This window comes from Vicia villosa, linkage group LG3 (genome assembly GCF_029867415.1).
Source record: "Vicia villosa cultivar HV-30 ecotype Madison, WI linkage group LG3, Vvil1.0, whole genome shotgun sequence".
Taxonomy (NCBI): domain Eukaryota; kingdom Viridiplantae; phylum Streptophyta; class Magnoliopsida; order Fabales; family Fabaceae; genus Vicia; species Vicia villosa.
This window is the reverse complement of record NC_081182.1, coordinates 7105103-7124773: the sequence shown is the minus strand read 5'-3', so window position 1 is coordinate 7124773 and position 19671 is coordinate 7105103. Positions and strand designations below refer to the sequence as shown.

Below are 19671 nucleotides of genomic sequence, written 5' to 3'. Positions count from 1 at the left end.
GGATTTTTTGCGCTAACTAATGCTTAGTTTACTTTAGAGTTTATTTTTTTTCTGTTTTGGCCTGTCTTACAAGCACTTCATTTATAGGCAAAAATTTTAATACTACCTCCGGTGTCATTTATCAGAAAAGTTTCCTTTTTAAGATACATTGAATAAATAATGCATCTGGACAACATATTGTCTCGATACATTATTTATTTAATGTATCTAAAAAAAGGAATATTTTCTTCTAAATGGGACCATAGGAAGTATGTAACAGCCCGAATTTAATTAAACTGAGTAATTAAATTAAATAAGGATTTATTTACTTAATTTGGACGAATTTTGATAATTAATTGGATCGTCGGTGTTATTGAGAAACATGTTCGGATTATTAAGTGAAGTTGGAATTTATTCGATTAATCGAAGAATTAATAAAGTGGAGTATGTAGAGAAATAATATTAGAAATAATATTATTATTGGATTTTATTTATTTGAAATAAAGTCAGATTTAATTGGATTAATTGGAAAATAATATTAAGGGTAATAATATTATTTGTTGGAGCATAATTATTTATTTGACTACTCTATTTCATCAATTGGGCCTAATTAGTTAAGAAGTGGAGTTATATGGGTTAAGCCCAATATGAATAATATAGTAAGGGTTGGAAGAGTAGAGGTATTATAATTTTGTTCTTTTGCAAAAGAAGAGGAGAAAGGAGACTAAGAGAAGAAGAAAGGGGAAGAGCAACAAGGGGCAAAAGTTAGGGTTTGAAGCACATTGAAGAGGTAAGGGGGAGAATCCTTATTATTATGGGTTAGTATGATTGGGTCAATGGGTAGCTTTATGATTTAAGAATTTTGTTCTTCAATTTCTAGATTTTAACATGTTTAGGTTGAAACCCCTAAATTTCTATGGTTTTATGATAAGTTGATGTTTTGCTGAGTTTATTGGTGTTAAATTTATGTGGTTTAATACATATAATTTGTTACCAGTATGCGTACGATGGTTTTTGTATATATAGAGCTCCGATGTTATAGAAAAATATGCACTAAAGTACCGATTTGTTCCATTATATATGGCTTAGTTGGGTTCTGAATATGGATGTATACCTGCTGTAGCTTTACATAACAATTAAATGAAGAATGGCAAAGTGGCCAATACTGTAGCAGCTATTATCCTGTTTTGTTTGATTGAATAGAAAAATTTAATAGATATACTAAATTGATGCACACTGTAGCATCACTTCATTAACAATTTGGTATACAATTTCTATCTATGGGTAACTGTGTTGTCCGCAATACTCATCGCCTGAATAGTCAGTGTATATGTTTTAAAGGCAAAGTAAGGTAGATAGTATTTGAATAGTTACTACATATACATACTATTAGTATCCATACTACTTATATGAGAAAAATAAATAATATCATCACATAAACATACTCCTAGTATAGATTTAGTAGATTACACTACTTTTTATCAAATATAATAACAAATTTATATTATTGTTTACTTAAATAAATTGGCATGTTTAGATTTCAATTTGAGTCATTAATAGAGTTTAAAATTATTTGGTTAATTTAAGTTCTTTTCTATCATGACATAATTGTCAATAGAGTTGTTAGAGTTGTCAACAAAATTATCAGAGTTGTTTTGAGTTATTAAGAGTCGTAGTTTTATTTGTTTTACGTAATTTTGACATGTTTAGAGTTGTTAGTTTATGATGTCGGTGTTTGCTTTTTCGTTGAAACTTTAACAATTCATATCTTTTTAACCGTAACTCCGTTTGAGTCTCCGTTCGAAGCGTTAGAAAGCTAGCGCGATATTTTTTTTCAATAAAAATGATCTTGAGTAATAGAATGCTAGGAAGTGGAAATAGAATAGAAATAGAAGTGAATTAAATTAATATAGTTTGATATTAATTGGTTAAATTAATAGTTGAATTAATTTCAATGAGTTCAATTGATTGGAATAAAATTTGGAATTAGATCAATTATTCGATTTGTCGGTAAATTACGGTATTTTGAGGATTTGTCCGTAATTGTGTTTTGTCTTAAATATGTATGTTGAGAAATATATACTTGCATGCCAATGATGTTGTGCTAATATTGATTCTCTATGAGTAGTTGGTTAATATTAATTCTAATGATTAATTGCTTGATGTTGAAAGTGTGTGTTCATGTATAATTGGCAAAATGAGAATTAACATGAGATAGTGTGGTTACTAGTGTTAATTGGATTGTGTGAATCGTAATTGATTAATTGACCTCTTGTATGTAAATGATGTGTGTGTTGTGAATGTTGTGTACAATTGGTGGATAATTCATAGAGTTGAATTATTGTGATATGCGGAAAGTTAAGATGGTAGAGATGATCTTAATTGCATATATTTGTGATATTGTACATACATTTATATCATGGATGCCTTGAAACAAAGGTGGTTTGCTTTGAAACATAAGCGAGGCTTAGATTCTAAAGTGAATCGGAAGCGGTAAACTATATGTTTACGTTTGGTGGGCTTTGGTCTTGTCCGGATCGGAAGCGTGGCTTGGATTCTAGATATTGAATCGGAAAGCGGTGAAACTTTGGGTTCACAATTCGGTACCACATGCATAGCGTCACATATCTTGCATTGAGTCACATTAAAATTATGCGATAATTGAGTATGTGAAGTTGATGTAGTTGTGATATGTGTATGAGTTTGATAATTGAAACGAGTGAAGTTTGAATATATATTTGATAAAATGTGTGAATATGTGATAACTATGATTGTGTACTTAATTGAGAATATAATAGTAGAATTGAAATATTATACTATTCAAGCTTGTTGTATACTCGATAACATGTGAAATATGGGTTGATTACTATTATCTACATGGTTATACATAGTATGATTAATTATTTGAAGCGTTGATTTAACCATTGTATTCCGTTATACTTTCTTCATAATGGTTTGTATTCTCACCCTTCTGTTTTAATGTTGCCCTCGTTTGGCGACATGCAGGTTCTGGAGTTAGTAGCTCGCGTGTGATCTTAGTCGGAGTTTCTTCCGAGTTATTTGGAGATTAGGTAGTGAGTCGATGCTCTGGTCATGTAACACTGGGTAGACTAGTTATTTGAACTCATGTTTCTATTCGGTTATGTATTACGTTTGATTTGAGAACCTGTCATGTTACTACTTGTTGTTTGATAGGCTCTTAAGTCAAATATTCTGAATTATGTTTTAATTTATGTTGATATGACTATTGAGACTTGATCATGGTATGGGACATGGATCATTTTATGAAACACATGAGTATTTAGTAGTTTCCGCTGTGAATGCATATTCTGGATAAATATGATTAATTGAGAAGTACTATTTGAAATGACCAGGTGTATCAAATATTGTAAGTAAATGCTGTCGGTTTTTAGTTTTTGAAAACATCGATGTGACACCCTTTTGTTATATGCATGCTTATTCTCTGATTATATGCTTATTTATTTTGGGGTATAAAAGGGGTGTTACATTAGTGGTATCAGAGCATGGTCGACCAGTTGGTCAAGGTTATTAATGTCTTTTATCCTGTTGTATTTGATTCGTGTATATGACACGATCGATACTGTTTTGTCAAGTTGTTGGTTGTTTAGGACGATGGTTGCGGGAAGGAATGTTGACATTAATGTTGAGGCAATGATGAGGTTGACTGGTGTGATTGGACAAGCGCTGCAAGAGAATGTCGGTTATGGAGGAAAGGATGAGTTCTGTGCTTTTGGAGACTTTCAAAGGTGCAACCCGCCGATCTTTGAAGGAGGGTATGGACCGGACAAAGCGCACGCATGGATAAGAGAAATTGAGAAGATCTTTCAAGTCGTGAGTTGTACTGATGTACAGAAGGTACAGTTTGGTACTCACATACTGACAAAAGAAGCTGACGTTTGGTGGAGTAATACTGTGCGGAGATTTGAAATAGAAGGTATTGAAGTTACTTGGACTTTTTCCGTGATGCATTTTTGGGAAACTATTTTCCAGAAGATGTGCGTGAAAAGAAAGAAGTGAGGTTTCTACAGTTGAAACGAGGAGGAGAACAATTCTGTGAGAAATCGTATGATGACATTAGGGAACAATCTGGTCGTGGCAAGAATCCAAGTGGGGGATGAGCTTCTACTCCGATTAAGTGCTACATGTGTGGCAAGACGGGTCACAAAACTGTTGATTGTGGAGTTGGTTCGAGTAGGATTTGCTACAGTTGTGGTGAGCAAGGACACAATTGTGTCATGTGCGATAAGCCAAAGAAGGATCAAGCGAAAGGAAAAATGTTTGCATTGTCTGGTGCTGAGACTACTTCTAAGGATAAGTTAATCTGAGGTACGTGCTTTATTATTGATAATGGTGCAACGCATTATTTTATTCTTTGGATTGTGCTATAAGATTGGATCATGTTTTATCTGTTCTGCATGGAAGTGTAGTTATTGATACAACTGTTGTGGCTTTGTTTCTATTTCTTTTACGTGTTTGAATTATCCGTTGAGCATCTTTGGTAGATATTTTGAGAATTCATTTAGGTTGTTTTCCGTTAGACTAAGTTGATGAATTTTGGTATGAATTGTTTGGAGTTGAATCAAGTAATTGTAACTTTAAGGGGAGATTGTGGATCTCGGTGTTGTAAGTGACTTCGAGTGCAAGTTCTGAAGGAACACTATTATAGTTTAGTAACGATGGTTTATGTTTCATTATGATTGTCAACTGTCTATTGACAAATTGAGGACCTGATCACCCTTAATCTATTGTTGATAGGAAGCGATATCGTATTGAACGAGATAGACTTGTCTTACTAACTTAGTAGCGTGTAAAGCAACTAAGGAGAAGTTGAAGAGTAGATTTGAGGAATTGTTTGAGAAGAGGTTCATTGTCTGAGTGTATAGCCGTAGAGTTACCCCTGTTCGTCGAGTAAGAAGAAAGAAGGTTCTATGAGGTAATGTTTCTTGAGGATATTTGATTCAAAGAGCAACGATGATCATGTTTAACATTTAAGGATTGTGTTATCGGTGCTGAAAGAGAAGAAGGTTATGTAAAGCTTTCTGAATGTGAGTTTTGGTTGGAAGAAGTGAATTTTCTTGGATATGGGATTTCGAGTTGAGGTGTGTTGATGCAGATATCGATAAGTGGTAGCTTATGCTTCAAGGTAACTTAAAGTTTAAAAGGGGAATTATTCGATGTATGTATTGGAGTTGTTGCCTTTGTGTTTGTTTGGAATGTAAGAGGCATTGTTTGTGTGGATCAAGGTTTGATGTGTTGAGTGATCACAAGAATTGAATATGAGGTAAAGAAGACGAGTAGAATTTCGAAGAATTTTAATCTTTGGTTTGAATTACCATCCTGGAAAAGCGAATGTTGTAACTTATGCATTGAGTAGGATATCATTGCATATGTCTATGTCAATGATTCGAGAATTAAAGGTGTTGGAACAATTTAGAGACTCAAGTTTGGTTTGTGAGATGAAGCCTTCGTATGTTAAGTTTGGTATGTTGAAGCTTACTTGTGGGATTCTTGACGAGGTTAGAGAGGGTAAAAAAAATGGATTTAGAATTAGTTGACAAGATGACATTGATGAAGCAAGGGAAAAGGTAATAACTTTCAGATTGATGAGAATGGTGTCATGAGATGTTGTGATCGAGTTTGTATTCCTGATGGTTAGAATTCGGACAAAGAGAATTTTGGATGAGAAACATCGTAATGATTTGAGTATTAATCATGGTGTTAATGATGTATCGAGATTTGAGGAAATGTGTAGTGGTAAAGTATGAAGAGGGGCATACCGGAATTGTGTATTTGAGTTGGATTTGTCAGGAACCGTTTCATTTGGTGCAGCAATTGTCTATTTTCGAGTGGAAGTGAGATAGTATCTCTATGGATTTTGTTTCGAGATTTCCGAGGCATCGAGTAATTGTGAAGTGAGTTAAGTTAGTGTGGATAGTTGACGAAATGTGCTCGTTTTATTCCGATGAAGATGGATTATTCGATGAAGAGACTTGTTAAGTTGTGCATCGAAAGGATTGTGTGTTTGCATGGTATTTTCTTCGAATATTGGAATTACATCTTTTGAAGCCTTGTGTGGTCGTAAGTGTAGAACATTTTGTATCGGTATGAATCGAGAGAGAGAGAGAGAGAGTAGATGTGGTTTTGGTGTTGAGATGGTTGTGTCGATTGAATTTTCGAGGACGAAAATAATTTAAGTGGGGAAGAGTTGTAACAGCCCGAATTTAATTAAACTGAGTAATTAAATTAAATAAGGATTTATTTACTTAATTTGGACGAATTTTGATAATTAATTGGATCGTCGGTGTTATTGAGAAACATGTTCGGATTATTAAGTGAAGTTGGAATTTATTCGATTAATCGAAGAATTAATAAAGTGGAGTATGTAGAGAAATAATATTAGAAATAATATTATTATTGGATTTTATTTATTTGAAATAAAGTCAGATTTAATTGGATTAATTGGAAAATAATATTAAGGGTAATAATATTATTTGTTGGAGCATAATTATTTATTTGACTACTCTATTTCATCAATTGGGCCTAATTAGTTAAGAAGTGGAGTTATATGGGTTAAGCCCAATATGAATAATATAGTAAGGGTTGGAAGAGTAGAGGTATTATAATTTTGTTCTTTTGCAAAAGAAGAGGAGAAAGGAGACTAAGAGAAGAAGAAAGGGGAAGAGCAACAAGGGGCAAAAGTTAGGGTTTGAAGCACATTGAAGAGGTAAGGGGGAGAATCCTTATTATTATGGGTTAGTATGATTGGGTCAATGGGTAGCTTTATGATTTAAGAATTTTGTTCTTCAATTTCTAGATTTTAACATGTTTAGGTTGAAACCCCTAAATTTCTATGGTTTTATGATAAGTTGATGTTTTGCTGAGTTTATTGGTGTTAAATTTATGTGGTTTAATACATATAATTTGTTACCAGTATGCGTACGATGGTTTTTGTATATATAGAGCTCCGATGTTATAGAAAAATATGCACTAAAGTACCGATTTGTTCCATTATATATGGCTTAGTTGGGTTCTGAATATGGATGTATACCTGCTGTAGCTTTACATAACAATTAAATGAAGAATGGCAAAGTGGCCAATACTGTAGCAGCTATTATCCTGTTTTGTTTGATTGAATAGAAAAATTTAATAGATATACTAAATTGATGCACACTGTAGCATCACTTCATTAACAATTTGGTATACAATTTCTATCTATGGGTAACTGTGTTGTCCGCAATACTCATCGCCTGAATAGTCAGTGTATATGTTTTAAAGGCAAAGTAAGGTAGATAGTATTTGAATAGTTACTACATATACATACTATTAGTATCCATACTACTTATATGAGAAAAATAAATAATATCATCACATAAACATACTCCTAGTATAGATTTAGTAGATTACACTACTTTTTATCAAATATAATAACAAATTTATATTATTGTTTACTTAAATAAATTGGCATGTTTAGATTTCAATTTGAGTCATTAATAGAGTTTAAAATTATTTGGTTAATTTAAGTTCTTTTCTATCATGACATAATTGTCAATAGAGTTGTTAGAGTTGTCAACAAAATTATCAGAGTTGTTTTGAGTTATTAAGAGTCGTAGTTTTATTTGTTTTACGTAATTTTGACATGTTTAGAGTTGTTAGTTTATGATGTCGGTGTTTGCTTTTTCGTTGAAACTTTAACAATTCATATCTTTTTAACCGTAACTCCGTTTGAGTCTCCGTTCGAAGCGTTAGAAAGCTAGCGCGATATTTTTTTTCAATAAAAATGATCTTGAGTAATAGAATGCTAGGAAGTGGAAATAGAATAGAAATAGAAGTGAATTAAATTAATATAGTTTGATATTAATTGGTTAAATTAATAGTTGAATTAATTTCAATGAGTTCAATTGATTGGAATAAAATTTGGAATTAGATCAATTATTCGATTTGTCGGTAAATTACGGTATTTTGAGGATTTGTCCGTAATTGTGTTTTGTCTTAAATATGTATGTTGAGAAATATATACTTGCATGCCAATGATGTTGTGCTAATATTGATTCTCTATGAGTAGTTGGTTAATATTAATTCTAATGATTAATTGCTTGATGTTGAAAGTGTGTGTTCATGTATAATTGGCAAAATGAGAATTAACATGAGATAGTGTGGTTACTAGTGTTAATTGGATTGTGTGAATCGTAATTGATTAATTGACCTCTTGTATGTAAATGATGTGTGTGTTGTGAATGTTGTGTACAATTGGTGGATAATTCATAGAGTTGAATTATTGTGATATGCGGAAAGTTAAGATGGTAGAGATGATCTTAATTGCATATATTTGTGATATTGTACATACATTTATATCATGGATGCCTTGAAACAAAGGTGGTTTGCTTTGAAACATAAGCGAGGCTTAGATTCTAAAGTGAATCGGAAGCGGTAAACTATATGTTTACGTTTGGTGGGCTTTGGTCTTGTCCGGATCGGAAGCGTGGCTTGGATTCTAGATATTGAATCGGAAAGCGGTGAAACTTTGGGTTCACAATTCGGTACCACATGCATAGCGTCACATATCTTGCATTGAGTCACATTAAAATTATGCGATAATTGAGTATGTGAAGTTGATGTAGTTGTGATATGTGTATGAGTTTGATAATTGAAACGAGTGAAGTTTGAATATATATTTGATAAAATGTGTGAATATGTGATAACTATGATTGTGTACTTAATTGAGAATATAATAGTAGAATTGAAATATTATACTATTCAAGCTTGTTGTATACTCGATAACATGTGAAATATGGGTTGATTACTATTATCTACATGGTTATACATAGTATGATTAATTATTTGAAGCGTTGATTTAACCATTGTATTCCGTTATACTTTCTTCATAATGGTTTGTATTCTCACCCTTCTGTTTTAATGTTGCCCTCGTTTGGCGACATGCAGGTTCTGGAGTTAGTAGCTCGCGTGTGATCTTAGTCGGAGTTTCTTCCGAGTTATTTGGAGATTAGGTAGTGAGTCGATGCTCTGGTCATGTAACACTGGGTAGACTAGTTATTTGAACTCATGTTTCTATTCGGTTATGTATTACGTTTGATTTGAGAACCTGTCATGTTACTACTTGTTGTTTGATAGGCTCTTAAGTCAAATATTCTGAATTATGTTTTAATTTATGTTGATATGACTATTGAGACTTGATCATGGTATGGGACATGGATCATTTTATGAAACACATGAGTATTTAGTAGTTTCCGCTGTGAATGCATATTCTGGATAAATATGATTAATTGAGAAGTACTATTTGAAATGACCAGGTGTATCAAATATTGTAAGTAAATGCTGTCGGTTTTTAGTTTTTGAAAACATCGATGTGACACCCTTTTGTTATATGCATGCTTATTCTCTGATTATATGCTTATTTATTTTGGGGTATAAAAGGGGTGTTACAAAGTACTCCCTGTGTCCCAAATTATAAGAGAAATTCTCTTTTTTGATTCATTGAATAACTAATGTATCTGGTCTATATACAGACCAGATACATTAATTATTCGATGAATCTAAAAAGTGAATTTCTCTTATAATTTGGGACGGATGGAGTATTATGATTATACCCTTGCTTTTCTTTCTTGTGCTATACTCTAAGATATAATATAAAAATAAAAATGAATTTATTCTAGATTTTGACAATATACATTTTGAATTTTGTTTATATTTAAAATTTAAAAATAACTTATATAAAAAATCAATTTATAAAGAAAATAAATATTTTAGTATATAAACAAAATGATACCGAAGTTTCAATATTTGAAATAAAGATGGGTTTTATGAACAAATTAATTTTTGTGATTATTTATAAAATATGATTAAACTGATCATGTTCTTATTTTCTTGGGATTAATTGTTATGGAGTGTCACTCACTCAGTGTAAAAATATCAATCCATCACAATCATTCTAAATTATTATTTTATATATAATCAAAATAAAATTTAAACATGATTTAAGATTCGACAGTTACGATTACGGTCAGTGTACACAGTCGGTTTATTTCAATTAAATTCTATTTTCTTTTAATGTTTATCTTCATATTTTTATTTTTACTTTAGATGTTAATTAAAATACAAAACAATATAATTTTTATAATTTTATTTTATAATCATAAAAATGAGTTTAAAATTTTCAAATATTATTACTTCTATATATTTTTAAAATATTCTTTACATCTTGTTTTACATTTTCAATCTATTATAATTTTTAACTATACGAAATATTGTTCATCTATATTTTCATCTAGTAATATATTTTCTCTCTATTATTATATATTGTCTTTAATATAAGGAAAAAAAAACTAAATTCATTGAACAATAAATATATTTGGACTGCATAGTCCAAATACATTGATTCATCACTGAACTTAAAAAATAAATTTATATTAAAGACTAGAAGGAATATAATATTTAAGTACACAAAATATTGGTCTTCTATACAGTTTTTTAAATTTTTTAAATAAATATATTGATCTCTTAACATATTTTGACAAATATTATCCGAAAGCATGATTTGAGTTTGGATTTCGGTATTATTTCTTTTGATTTTTATTAAAGTAATTTTAGTTTTCAAATTTAATAATTTTCAATATTATTTATTTAATAAATTTAAAAAGAAAATTTTCTCTTATTATAAATACTAGAGAGAATATATTTCAAATTTGTTTTTAAAATATATAAAATAGGGGGTCCAAAATTGTTTGAATTTAAAATAAAGGGACTAATTTTGTGAATCAGACAGAATAGAGGGACCAAAACTTTAATTTAACTTAAAAATTATAAAGATGATTAAAGTTTTTTTTATGTTAAATTTATAGCAAAATAATATTGATTTTTTATGTTTATAGCAAAGTTTTTTTATGTTTATAGCATAATAATGATGGCGCCTAATATAATTTTGAATTACCATTAAATAAATATATTGAGAGATATGTTTCAAACCTTGACCTAAAAGATATTCATCTATCAATAAATAAACTCGGGAGATAGATAGATTTGTGAGTTGATAATCACTTGTATCAAGTTTTTAATAAGATTATCATGTTTATTGTTGGCATGAGAGATCATCTAATGATTAATAAGATAATATTCATGATATCGCTTTAGAGATAAACGCTATCGAGAGGGTACGTGGTTGTATTAATTATTATGAAATAAGAGCAATGCATAAAGAGAGAGAAATAGAGCAATTCCTCCTGCATTAAACTTGGATATGGTGGAGTATTTATACAACAGTTAGAGCACTCTACCCTAAGCTATTGTACACAAGCTGTACCATATGATAACTATAATAACTGCCTAACTGAATTATAGGATGGTAGTTATTACAGTTAAGAGCCTCCCTCAATTTGATGCTTGATAAATGTTGATCAAGTTCAAATTGGACATGAGAAAATTGAATGGTTGAGGCAATAGAGACTTGGTAAAAAAGTCTGCGAGTTGGCTTTTGGAGGAAATAGGAAGAAGTTTCATAATCCCAGCCATGAATTTTTCACGAACGATGTGACAATCAATCTCCAAATTCTTAGTGCGCTCATGGAAAACGGGGTTGGCAGCTATATGAAAGGCGCTTTGGTTATCACAATATAACACGGGTGGCTTATCACATGAAACACGTAAGTCACGGAGGAGATATAAAAGCCATTGGAGCTCACAAGTGGCAGCAGCAAGAGCGCGATACTCGGCTTCAGAGGAGGATTTGGAGACAGTCTGTTGCTTCTTTGTATGCCACGAGATTAGGGATTGTCCAAGAAAGAAACATGATCCCGAGATGGAACGACAAGTGTCTTTGCAGCCAGCCCAATCGACATCAGAGAAACCAAGTAAGCACAGTTTTGAGTTCTGTGGAAAAAATAAACCTCTGCCAGGACATGATTTAAGGTATCGAAGGACTCTACAAGCAGCATTGTGATGAGTTATCGAAGGTTTGGATAGGAATTGACTCAACTGCTGAGTAATGAAGGTGATATCTGGTCGTGTGGTGTTGAGGTATATGAGACGGCCAATGAGTCTTCGATAAGCAGGGATGTCAGAAAAAGATTCAGCATCATCAAAACAAAGTCTGATGGAACGATCAGAGGGAGTGGAAGCAGGTTTTGAACCGAGGAAGCCTGAATCTGTGAGGAGATCAAGGCAATATTTTCGCTGGCATACGGAAATGCCTTTAGAAGAATGAGCAATCTCTAAGCCAAGAAAATACTTTATAATGCCTAGATCCTTAATCCTGAAGGCTGCATGCAAAGTGTTCTTGATGAAGATGAACTCATTAAGAGAATTTCCTGCAAGTAAAATGTCGTCAACGTATACAAGCAGTATGGTAATATTTGTGTTGGAATACTTGACAAACAAGGAATGATCAGATGTGGCTTCATGGTATCCATGTTGTACAAGTAACGAGGTCAGTTTTTCATACCATTGACGACTAGCCTGTTTGAGGCCATACAGAGATTTGGACAAATGACAAACTTGGTTTTTCTTGTGAGTAACGACACCCGGTGGAATAATCATGTAAACAGTTTCATGCAACTCTCCATGCAGAAAAGCGTTGTTGACGTCAAGCTGGTGTAAGTGCCAAGAGTTGATAGAGGCAAGAGCTAAGAAAAGTCTGACGGTTGTAAGTTTAACAAATGGTGAAAATGTGTCCGTATAGTCCAAGCCCTCGATCTGGTTATAGCCTTTCGCAACTAAGCGTTCTTTGAAGCGTTCTATACTTCCATCTGCATGGTGCTTGATTTTGTAAACCCACCGACACCCAATAGGTTTGACATTAGGAGGAAGATCCACGATTGTCCAAATACCAGTGTTATCCAAGGCAGCTAACTCAGTTTGCATAGCTTGTCTCCAACACTCAAACTTGTTAGCCTCATTAAATGTTTTAGGTTCAGTATTAGTGGTATTGGAAAGTGCAAAATGACGATGATCAGGGGAAAGCTTAGAATAAGATAAAAAATTAGAGATGGAATATATTGTACCTGAGGATGATTGGTTATGAGCATCGTGAAATGAGGCACAAACATAATCTTGCAAATGGGAGGGTTTATGACGGATTCTAGAGGAAGTATGAGGATTAGGTTGTGGATCTGTGTCAACAGGTGAAGATTCTGCATTACGGGAAGAGGCATGGTTAGGGAGAGGATCAGAATCAACACTATCATCAATAGGAGAAGAGTTATGATAGTTAGGGCTTGGTGTAGGGTGAGAGGAATCAGTGACATAATCCCAAGAAGGAGAAGAGTTATGAGAAGTAGCGTGGTAGGGTAGAATATGCTCATAGAATGTTACATTTCTAGAGATGAAAATCTCATTGTTGGATAGATCAAGTAGGACATAGCCTTTGAAACCAAGTTGGTAACCAAGGAAGATGGACTTTCGAGCTCGATAGGAGAGTTTGGTTCTATGATTCAAGAGTGTGGAAGCGAAACATAAAGATCCAAAGACTTTGATTTTGTTAACATCAGGGAGAGTATTGTATAGTTTTTGGAAGGGTGACTGATTTTGTAAGAGAGGAGTGTTAATTTCTGTTTATGATGTAAGTGGCATAGGATATGGCATAGGACCAGAAATGTTTTGGGAGTTTGGACTGAAAAAGTAATGCACGACCAACGTTGAGGATGTGTTGATGTTTACGTTCAACTCTCCCTTTTTGTTGTGGGGATTCTACACAAGACCTATGATGGATAATGCCTTTGGTCAAGTAAAAATCAGGCATTAAGAACTCAGGCCCATTATCAGTTCTAATGAATTTAGGGCAAGTATGAAACTGATTCTCAATTAAGGAAACAAAATGCTGAACATGTTTGGAAACTTCAGCTTTGGATTTTAAGAGAATGATCCATGTAAAACGAGTAAAGTCATCAAGTACAGTGAGAAAATACTTGTGACCATGGATAGCAGAAATAGCCAAGGGGCCCCATATGTTAAAGTGGATTAATTCAAAAGGAACTTGAGCTCTAGAGTTACTTGGCTGGTAAGGTAACTTCCTATGTCTAGCAAAATGACAAATGTCACAAACTCCATTATTTTCATGTGTAATATTGGGATACAATTGAGACATTTTACACAATCGAGTAGGAGATAAATGTCCTAATCTAAAGTGCCATAGGGCTTGGAGAGGGATGGTAGTGACTTGGTTAATGTTGACATGAGAATCTGCAAAAGGTGTGGAAGGATTGTTTGAAGGACTGATGTTTGAGTGATCGTCATGCAAGAGTTTGTATAAACCATCAATTTCACTAGCCGAACCAATCATCTTCTGTGATTTTATGTCCTGCACAATACATTTGTGATCAAAGAATTGTAAGGTGCATTGTAGATCTTTGCACATTTTAGAAACAGAAATAAGATTAAGAGAAAATTCAGGAATGTGCAACACATTAGTGAGATATAGCTGAGGAGAGAAAACTACAGTACCAGCAAATCTAGCTATGACTGAATTACCATTTGGGAGACTAACATGGACAGGTGATATGGAAGAGTAAGTTTGAAAAAATCTAATAGAAGAGCATACATGATCGTTTGCACCTGAATCTAACAATCAGAAATTAGAGTAAGCATGACTAGAACAAATCAAGTTGGATATCAAGCGAATACCTGACTTTGACTCATGATTACTGAAGATTTGATTATAACTAGGGACATGGTTAAAGGTTTGGCTAGAAGGTGTAATATGAGGCATCAAATTAGAGTTTTGAAGCAAGCTAATTAACTGAGTAAGTTGATCTTCAGTAAAACTAGCTTGAATAGTTGAAGAACTTCCACCTTCAGTATTCAATGGTGCAGCATCTTCTGTACCTGAAGAACTAACAGCATTGGTAGAAACATTCTTTTTGCCAAAATGTGGTGGAAAGCCATGCTTCCTATAACATACATCCACAGTGTGACCAGTTCTGTTGCAATGAGTGCACATACGAGTCTCTTTCTTGAAACCAGAATTAGATTTGTTACGATCATAAGCTTTCTTTGAATCATATGCATTGACAAGAGTGTCAGATTCATCAAGCGAAATTGCAGCATCAGGTTTAGGAAGTAGAGCTATATGATTGCTCTCTTCTTGCACTACCATTGAATTAATGCGATTGATGGAAGGAAAAGGTTCCATGAGTAAAACTTGGGATTTGATAACAGAGAAACGATCATTCAAACCAGTAAGGAATTGAATGATTTGATCTTCAACACGAAACGATCTGGCAGAGCGCATTGCTTCACATCTACACTGTTGCAGGCATGTGCATGCAGGAAGAGGTCGATGTGAATTCAATTCTTCCCATAGACCTCGCATGGAAGTATAATAATCAAGAACGGATCTTTCACTTTGTTTCATGGTGTTTAGTTCAGTGCGAAGAGCAGCAACACGAATTCAATCAGCTTTGGCAAATCTCTCTTTAAGATCGATCCAAACATCAAGAGAGTTTTCCAAGAAAACGATGGTTTGTGCAATAGGTTCAGAAACCGAATTGAGAAGCCAAGAATGAACAAGATAGTTGCATCGTTGCCAAGCAGCGTAATTGAGATCAGTGAATGAAGGAGCGTCAATGGAACCATCAATGAAAGCCAATTTGTTCTTAGCTCCGAGTGCGCGTTGAATTGATCGTGACCAAGAGAGGTAATTAGAACCAGTGAGAACTGGAGTGATCTTGACCGAATTCAGACCTTCACTAGGGTGTATGTAATACACAGAGTCAACATCATTATTGGAGAAAGAAGGTGGATTGCGTGGAGGAGCCATGAGAGAGATGTTGAGAATGGATCGAAGAAGAGGAAGAGGAAGAAGATTTGCAGAAAAAAATCGGAGAAGAAGAAGAGGAATTATGTGTATTGTTGTGATACCATATTATGAAATAAGAGCAATGCATAAAGAGAGAAAAATAGAGCAATTCCTCATGCATTAAACTTGGATATGGTGGAGTATTTATACAACAGTTATAGCACTCTACCCTAAGCTATTGTACACAAGTTGTACCATATGATAATTATAATAACTGCCTAACTGAATTATAGGATGGTAGTTATTAAAGTTAAGATTAATCATTAATAAGTTCATACGATTGATTAATCGAATATTTATGAAGCAAGTTAACAAAAACTAATCTTGACACGTTTTTCTCAAATCGTTCAAAACCCTATTTTACAGTTTTTGTTTACTTTTCATGCAATCTGAATTTTATGTCATCAAACTCTTTCATAACCTTAACTCAAAACATATTTAACTGTAGAACAGCCATAATATCGCACTAATCCCTGTGGAAATTATAAAGGAAATACTTACCTTTTAACAAAATGGCGTCGTTGCCGGGGATTGGCATTTAGATATTATAAGCATTGCAATAGTTTTATTGTTTTGAGTGTTATATATATTTACTAATATTAAACTTGTTTCCTAGTCTTGGCTCACTTGTTTGGTTAGTGTTTCAGCTTTTTGTTTCTGCGAGGAAGTGTACCCACAAATCAACTCCTTTTTGATCCTGATATTGAAAGGACTGCTCGTAGACTTAATAACAAACCAGGAGGAGAAGAAAGTTAGCCTAAGAAAAGAGATTAAGACAAGAAACAACTACTTCTTCAACAACTCAAATTCTTGAAGAAGAGATTAAGACTTAGAAAATTATTTACTCATCTTCCTAATATTAAAATTATTTTTATTTGAAGTTATGTCATATAGTTTTAAAAAATCAATCTTATTAAATTATGATTCAAAGAGTGACGTTCCTTTTTAAGAAATAAAATATGACTTAATTTTATTTTAGAAACATCACTCTTTGAATATTAAAAATTAAAATATATTTTTTAAAACATGTCTCTTTGAATCATTACTTAATTAAATAAACTCTTTTAACGTTGCATCTCGTATTTTATAGATTCATATTTTTTCACAATTTATTTTTATAAATAAATTTTTTCTATACTTACTATTAAAATCAAATAAAACTCATAATATATTAATAACAATTTAATTATTGCAATAATTTGTTATTAAAAGATTAAGAATTTTATTTGTTTTTAAAATTAAGTCTAGAATAATTTATTTATCAGTATAAATTCTAAAAAATTATGATTCTATAAAATAAGAGATACAACGTTAAAATATTTTTTTTTATTAAATTAATTTTCTAAGATTTATTTTTTTAAACTATATGACATAATTGTATATAAGAAGAATTTTAATACATAGGGATCAGACGAGTAAAAAATTTATGTTTTTGATTATTTTAAAACTAATATTATTTTTTAAATGTTTTATTTTGAATTTCTTCTTTTAATTTTAAAAAATATTTATAATTTTAACAAAAAATATATTTCATGTATATTTTATAATAATATCCTAAATAAATATTAAGTATATTTATAATGGATGATAATCACAATAAAGAATCACTTTTTATAGAAATTTTGAATAATAAGTGTATCAAAAATGATTGAGTAAGGTGTTATTTATATAAAACTTTTAGATCTTAAACGTTTATTAAATCTGACGATTGATTATAATAATTCTCGTTTCATACTACTTCTACAACAACCTAGATAGATATATTAAGATGAATCATATGTTATCAATCACATCGTGGCAAGCAAAACAAAGACAATGTGGATGAAGAAATTTAGATCGATCCTCTCATGCTGCTTCTCTCATGTTTTTATCATGCTCTAATATCAACCATTCATGCACCTTTTTCTCCCTCTCATTTGTACTATTGTGTTTCCTTTGTGTGACATTTAACTATCACATTAGGAAAAGGAGAGTGGACAAGCAAAACAACATGTGAGGATCCAAATCTCATTTTCTACTTACAACATAAAAGACTCACATAACACAAACAATGCAACCTTTTGAAAAAATACACTCTCTGGTTATATTTTTAAGCAAATTTAACTTTTTTGGTATATTTGACCATTAATGTATGACATGTAATCTATATATGGACTACATACATTAATGTTCAAGTACCAAAAAAAATTAATTTACTTATAAATGTGACGAGAGGGTGTACACAACTTTTTTAGTTTGAGATGTGTTATGTTGACATTCAATTATCATACACCGTATCTACAATGCAACCTTTTTTAAAGCATATAAACTATGACACAAACATCAAGACAAAAAAATATATTAAAAAGAACAAATGTATGTCTAACCGTATCAATACACGGTGTTGATGTAAATTTTGGTGTTAATCTATCATTTCTCTTTTTATTATTAAGCATTAACCAGTTTACATATCAAACAAGAACCAACAAGTAGAGGAGGCATAACAGTTCCACACCAATCTCCAAAATAACAAACAACTCATACAAGTATTATTATTCAGAAACATAGTACTTTTTTAACTCTCAAACAAACTGATCAAGGTACTCCTCAACAGTAGTGTATTTAACATCTGGATACAACTCAAAAGCCTCAACCCCGAAAGATGGTTCAATCACAAAGTTGGTGTGATCACCCTTCACAAAAATAGAGTGGTTAATTGCTAAAACCACATTGATTGGAACATGTGCAGCTTCAATATCTTTCACAAGTTTATCCTCTGGAATATAGCTTTTCTCGAGAGTCTTCCCGATCTTCTTCTCCCACAATGCCACAAGCTCGTTGAATGAGTAAATGTTCTTAGGGGGTTTAATGTATAGAACCTTGTTCAATGTCCTTGGATCATCCACAGCTCTAATAGTGAAGGTTGCAATGTCTTCTTCCTTGTTGAACACCGCTGCACAAATCAAATAACAAACACGAAAATTACAAAGAACAAAAGTGAAAACGCATAGGTTAAGTTAAATTAAGGTAATGTTTGTTTGTTAATTGTTACCTTTGGGAATTCCATCACCATATATGAAAACCTTATCTTTTGGTGGAGGTGGAGCAAATTGTCCTGGCTGGGCTAATGTGGCAAGAGAATATCCAGCAAAGTAGTCGCTAGAGACGTATGTATAGGGTATGCCTTCTGCTTCAATAGCACGTCGAATTTTGGCTTTGGTTTCATATGCAGATTTTGCTGGCTCTACCGCATGGGCACGATCAACGTCGGTCCCAAATTCCGAAGGGAAAAACCTCTGCAAACAACATACAAGTCCTATATTAAAATAATTCACAACAAGGGAATGGTTACTTACTTCAACTGATATTTAATAGTTGAGTTAAATAAGTGCAAACTTTCTGATTTCAACCTAAGCTATTAAATAATGAAAAGGAGAGACAACCTTGATGTTACCGGCCTCCTTAATAGCAGCGATAATCTTCACTTGATCCGCAAGCTGAAGCGCACGTACCGAAGAAATCACCACATCCACCTCCTTAATCGCTTTCACCAACGATTCATGATCGTACAAATCCCCCTGCAATTAATTCCAATTTCAAACATAATTATCCTTAAATCAAATTCATAATCTATAATATCCTCATGAAAATAAGTTAAAGGAGAAATATATTACAGGAACTAGATTAACGCCTAATGTTTTGAAATGATTGAGGAGATTGGCCTTGGCTGGATTAGAAAGAGTGGTTTCTCTGACCAATGCAAAAGTAGGATGACCAGCTTTTGCACTTGCTTCTACTAAGTGTTTTCCAATGTAACCTGTTCCTCCTATGAACAAAATCTTGCTTTTCGCAGCCATGGATTTTTTGCGCTAACTAAAGCTTAGTTTACT

General features: G+C 32.6%; 1 protein-coding gene across 1 annotated transcript; it reads right to left on the bottom strand.

The window, feature by feature from the left end:
• Positions 1–18301: 18301 nt before the first annotated feature.
• Positions 18302–19671, bottom strand: LOC131654827 (phenylcoumaran benzylic ether reductase Betv6-like). The gene is made up of 4 exons (XM_058924756.1): positions 19456–19671; positions 19225–19359; positions 18834–19077; positions 18302–18734 (listed from the first exon to the last, which is right to left on the bottom strand). Exons 1-4 carry the CDS (start codon positions 19636–19638, stop codon positions 18364–18366), a joined length of 933 nt encoding a protein of 310 aa, XP_058780739.1. The 5' UTR covers positions 19639–19671; the 3' UTR covers positions 18302–18363.

Bases quoted from the DNA above. Each gene is read 5' to 3' on its own strand.
- LOC131654827 (XM_058924756.1), bottom strand. From the start codon at position 19,638: ATGGCTGCGAAAAGCAAGATTTTGTTCATAGGAGGAACAGGTTACATT. The intron at 19,360-19,455 runs GTAATATATTTC...AATTAATTGCAG, and splicing joins TAGGCGTTAATCTAGTTCCT to GGGGATTTGTACGATCATGA. The intron at 19,078-19,224 runs GTTGTCTCTCCT...TGTTGTTTGCAG, and splicing joins AGGAGGCCGGTAACATCAAG to AGGTTTTTCCCTTCGGAATT.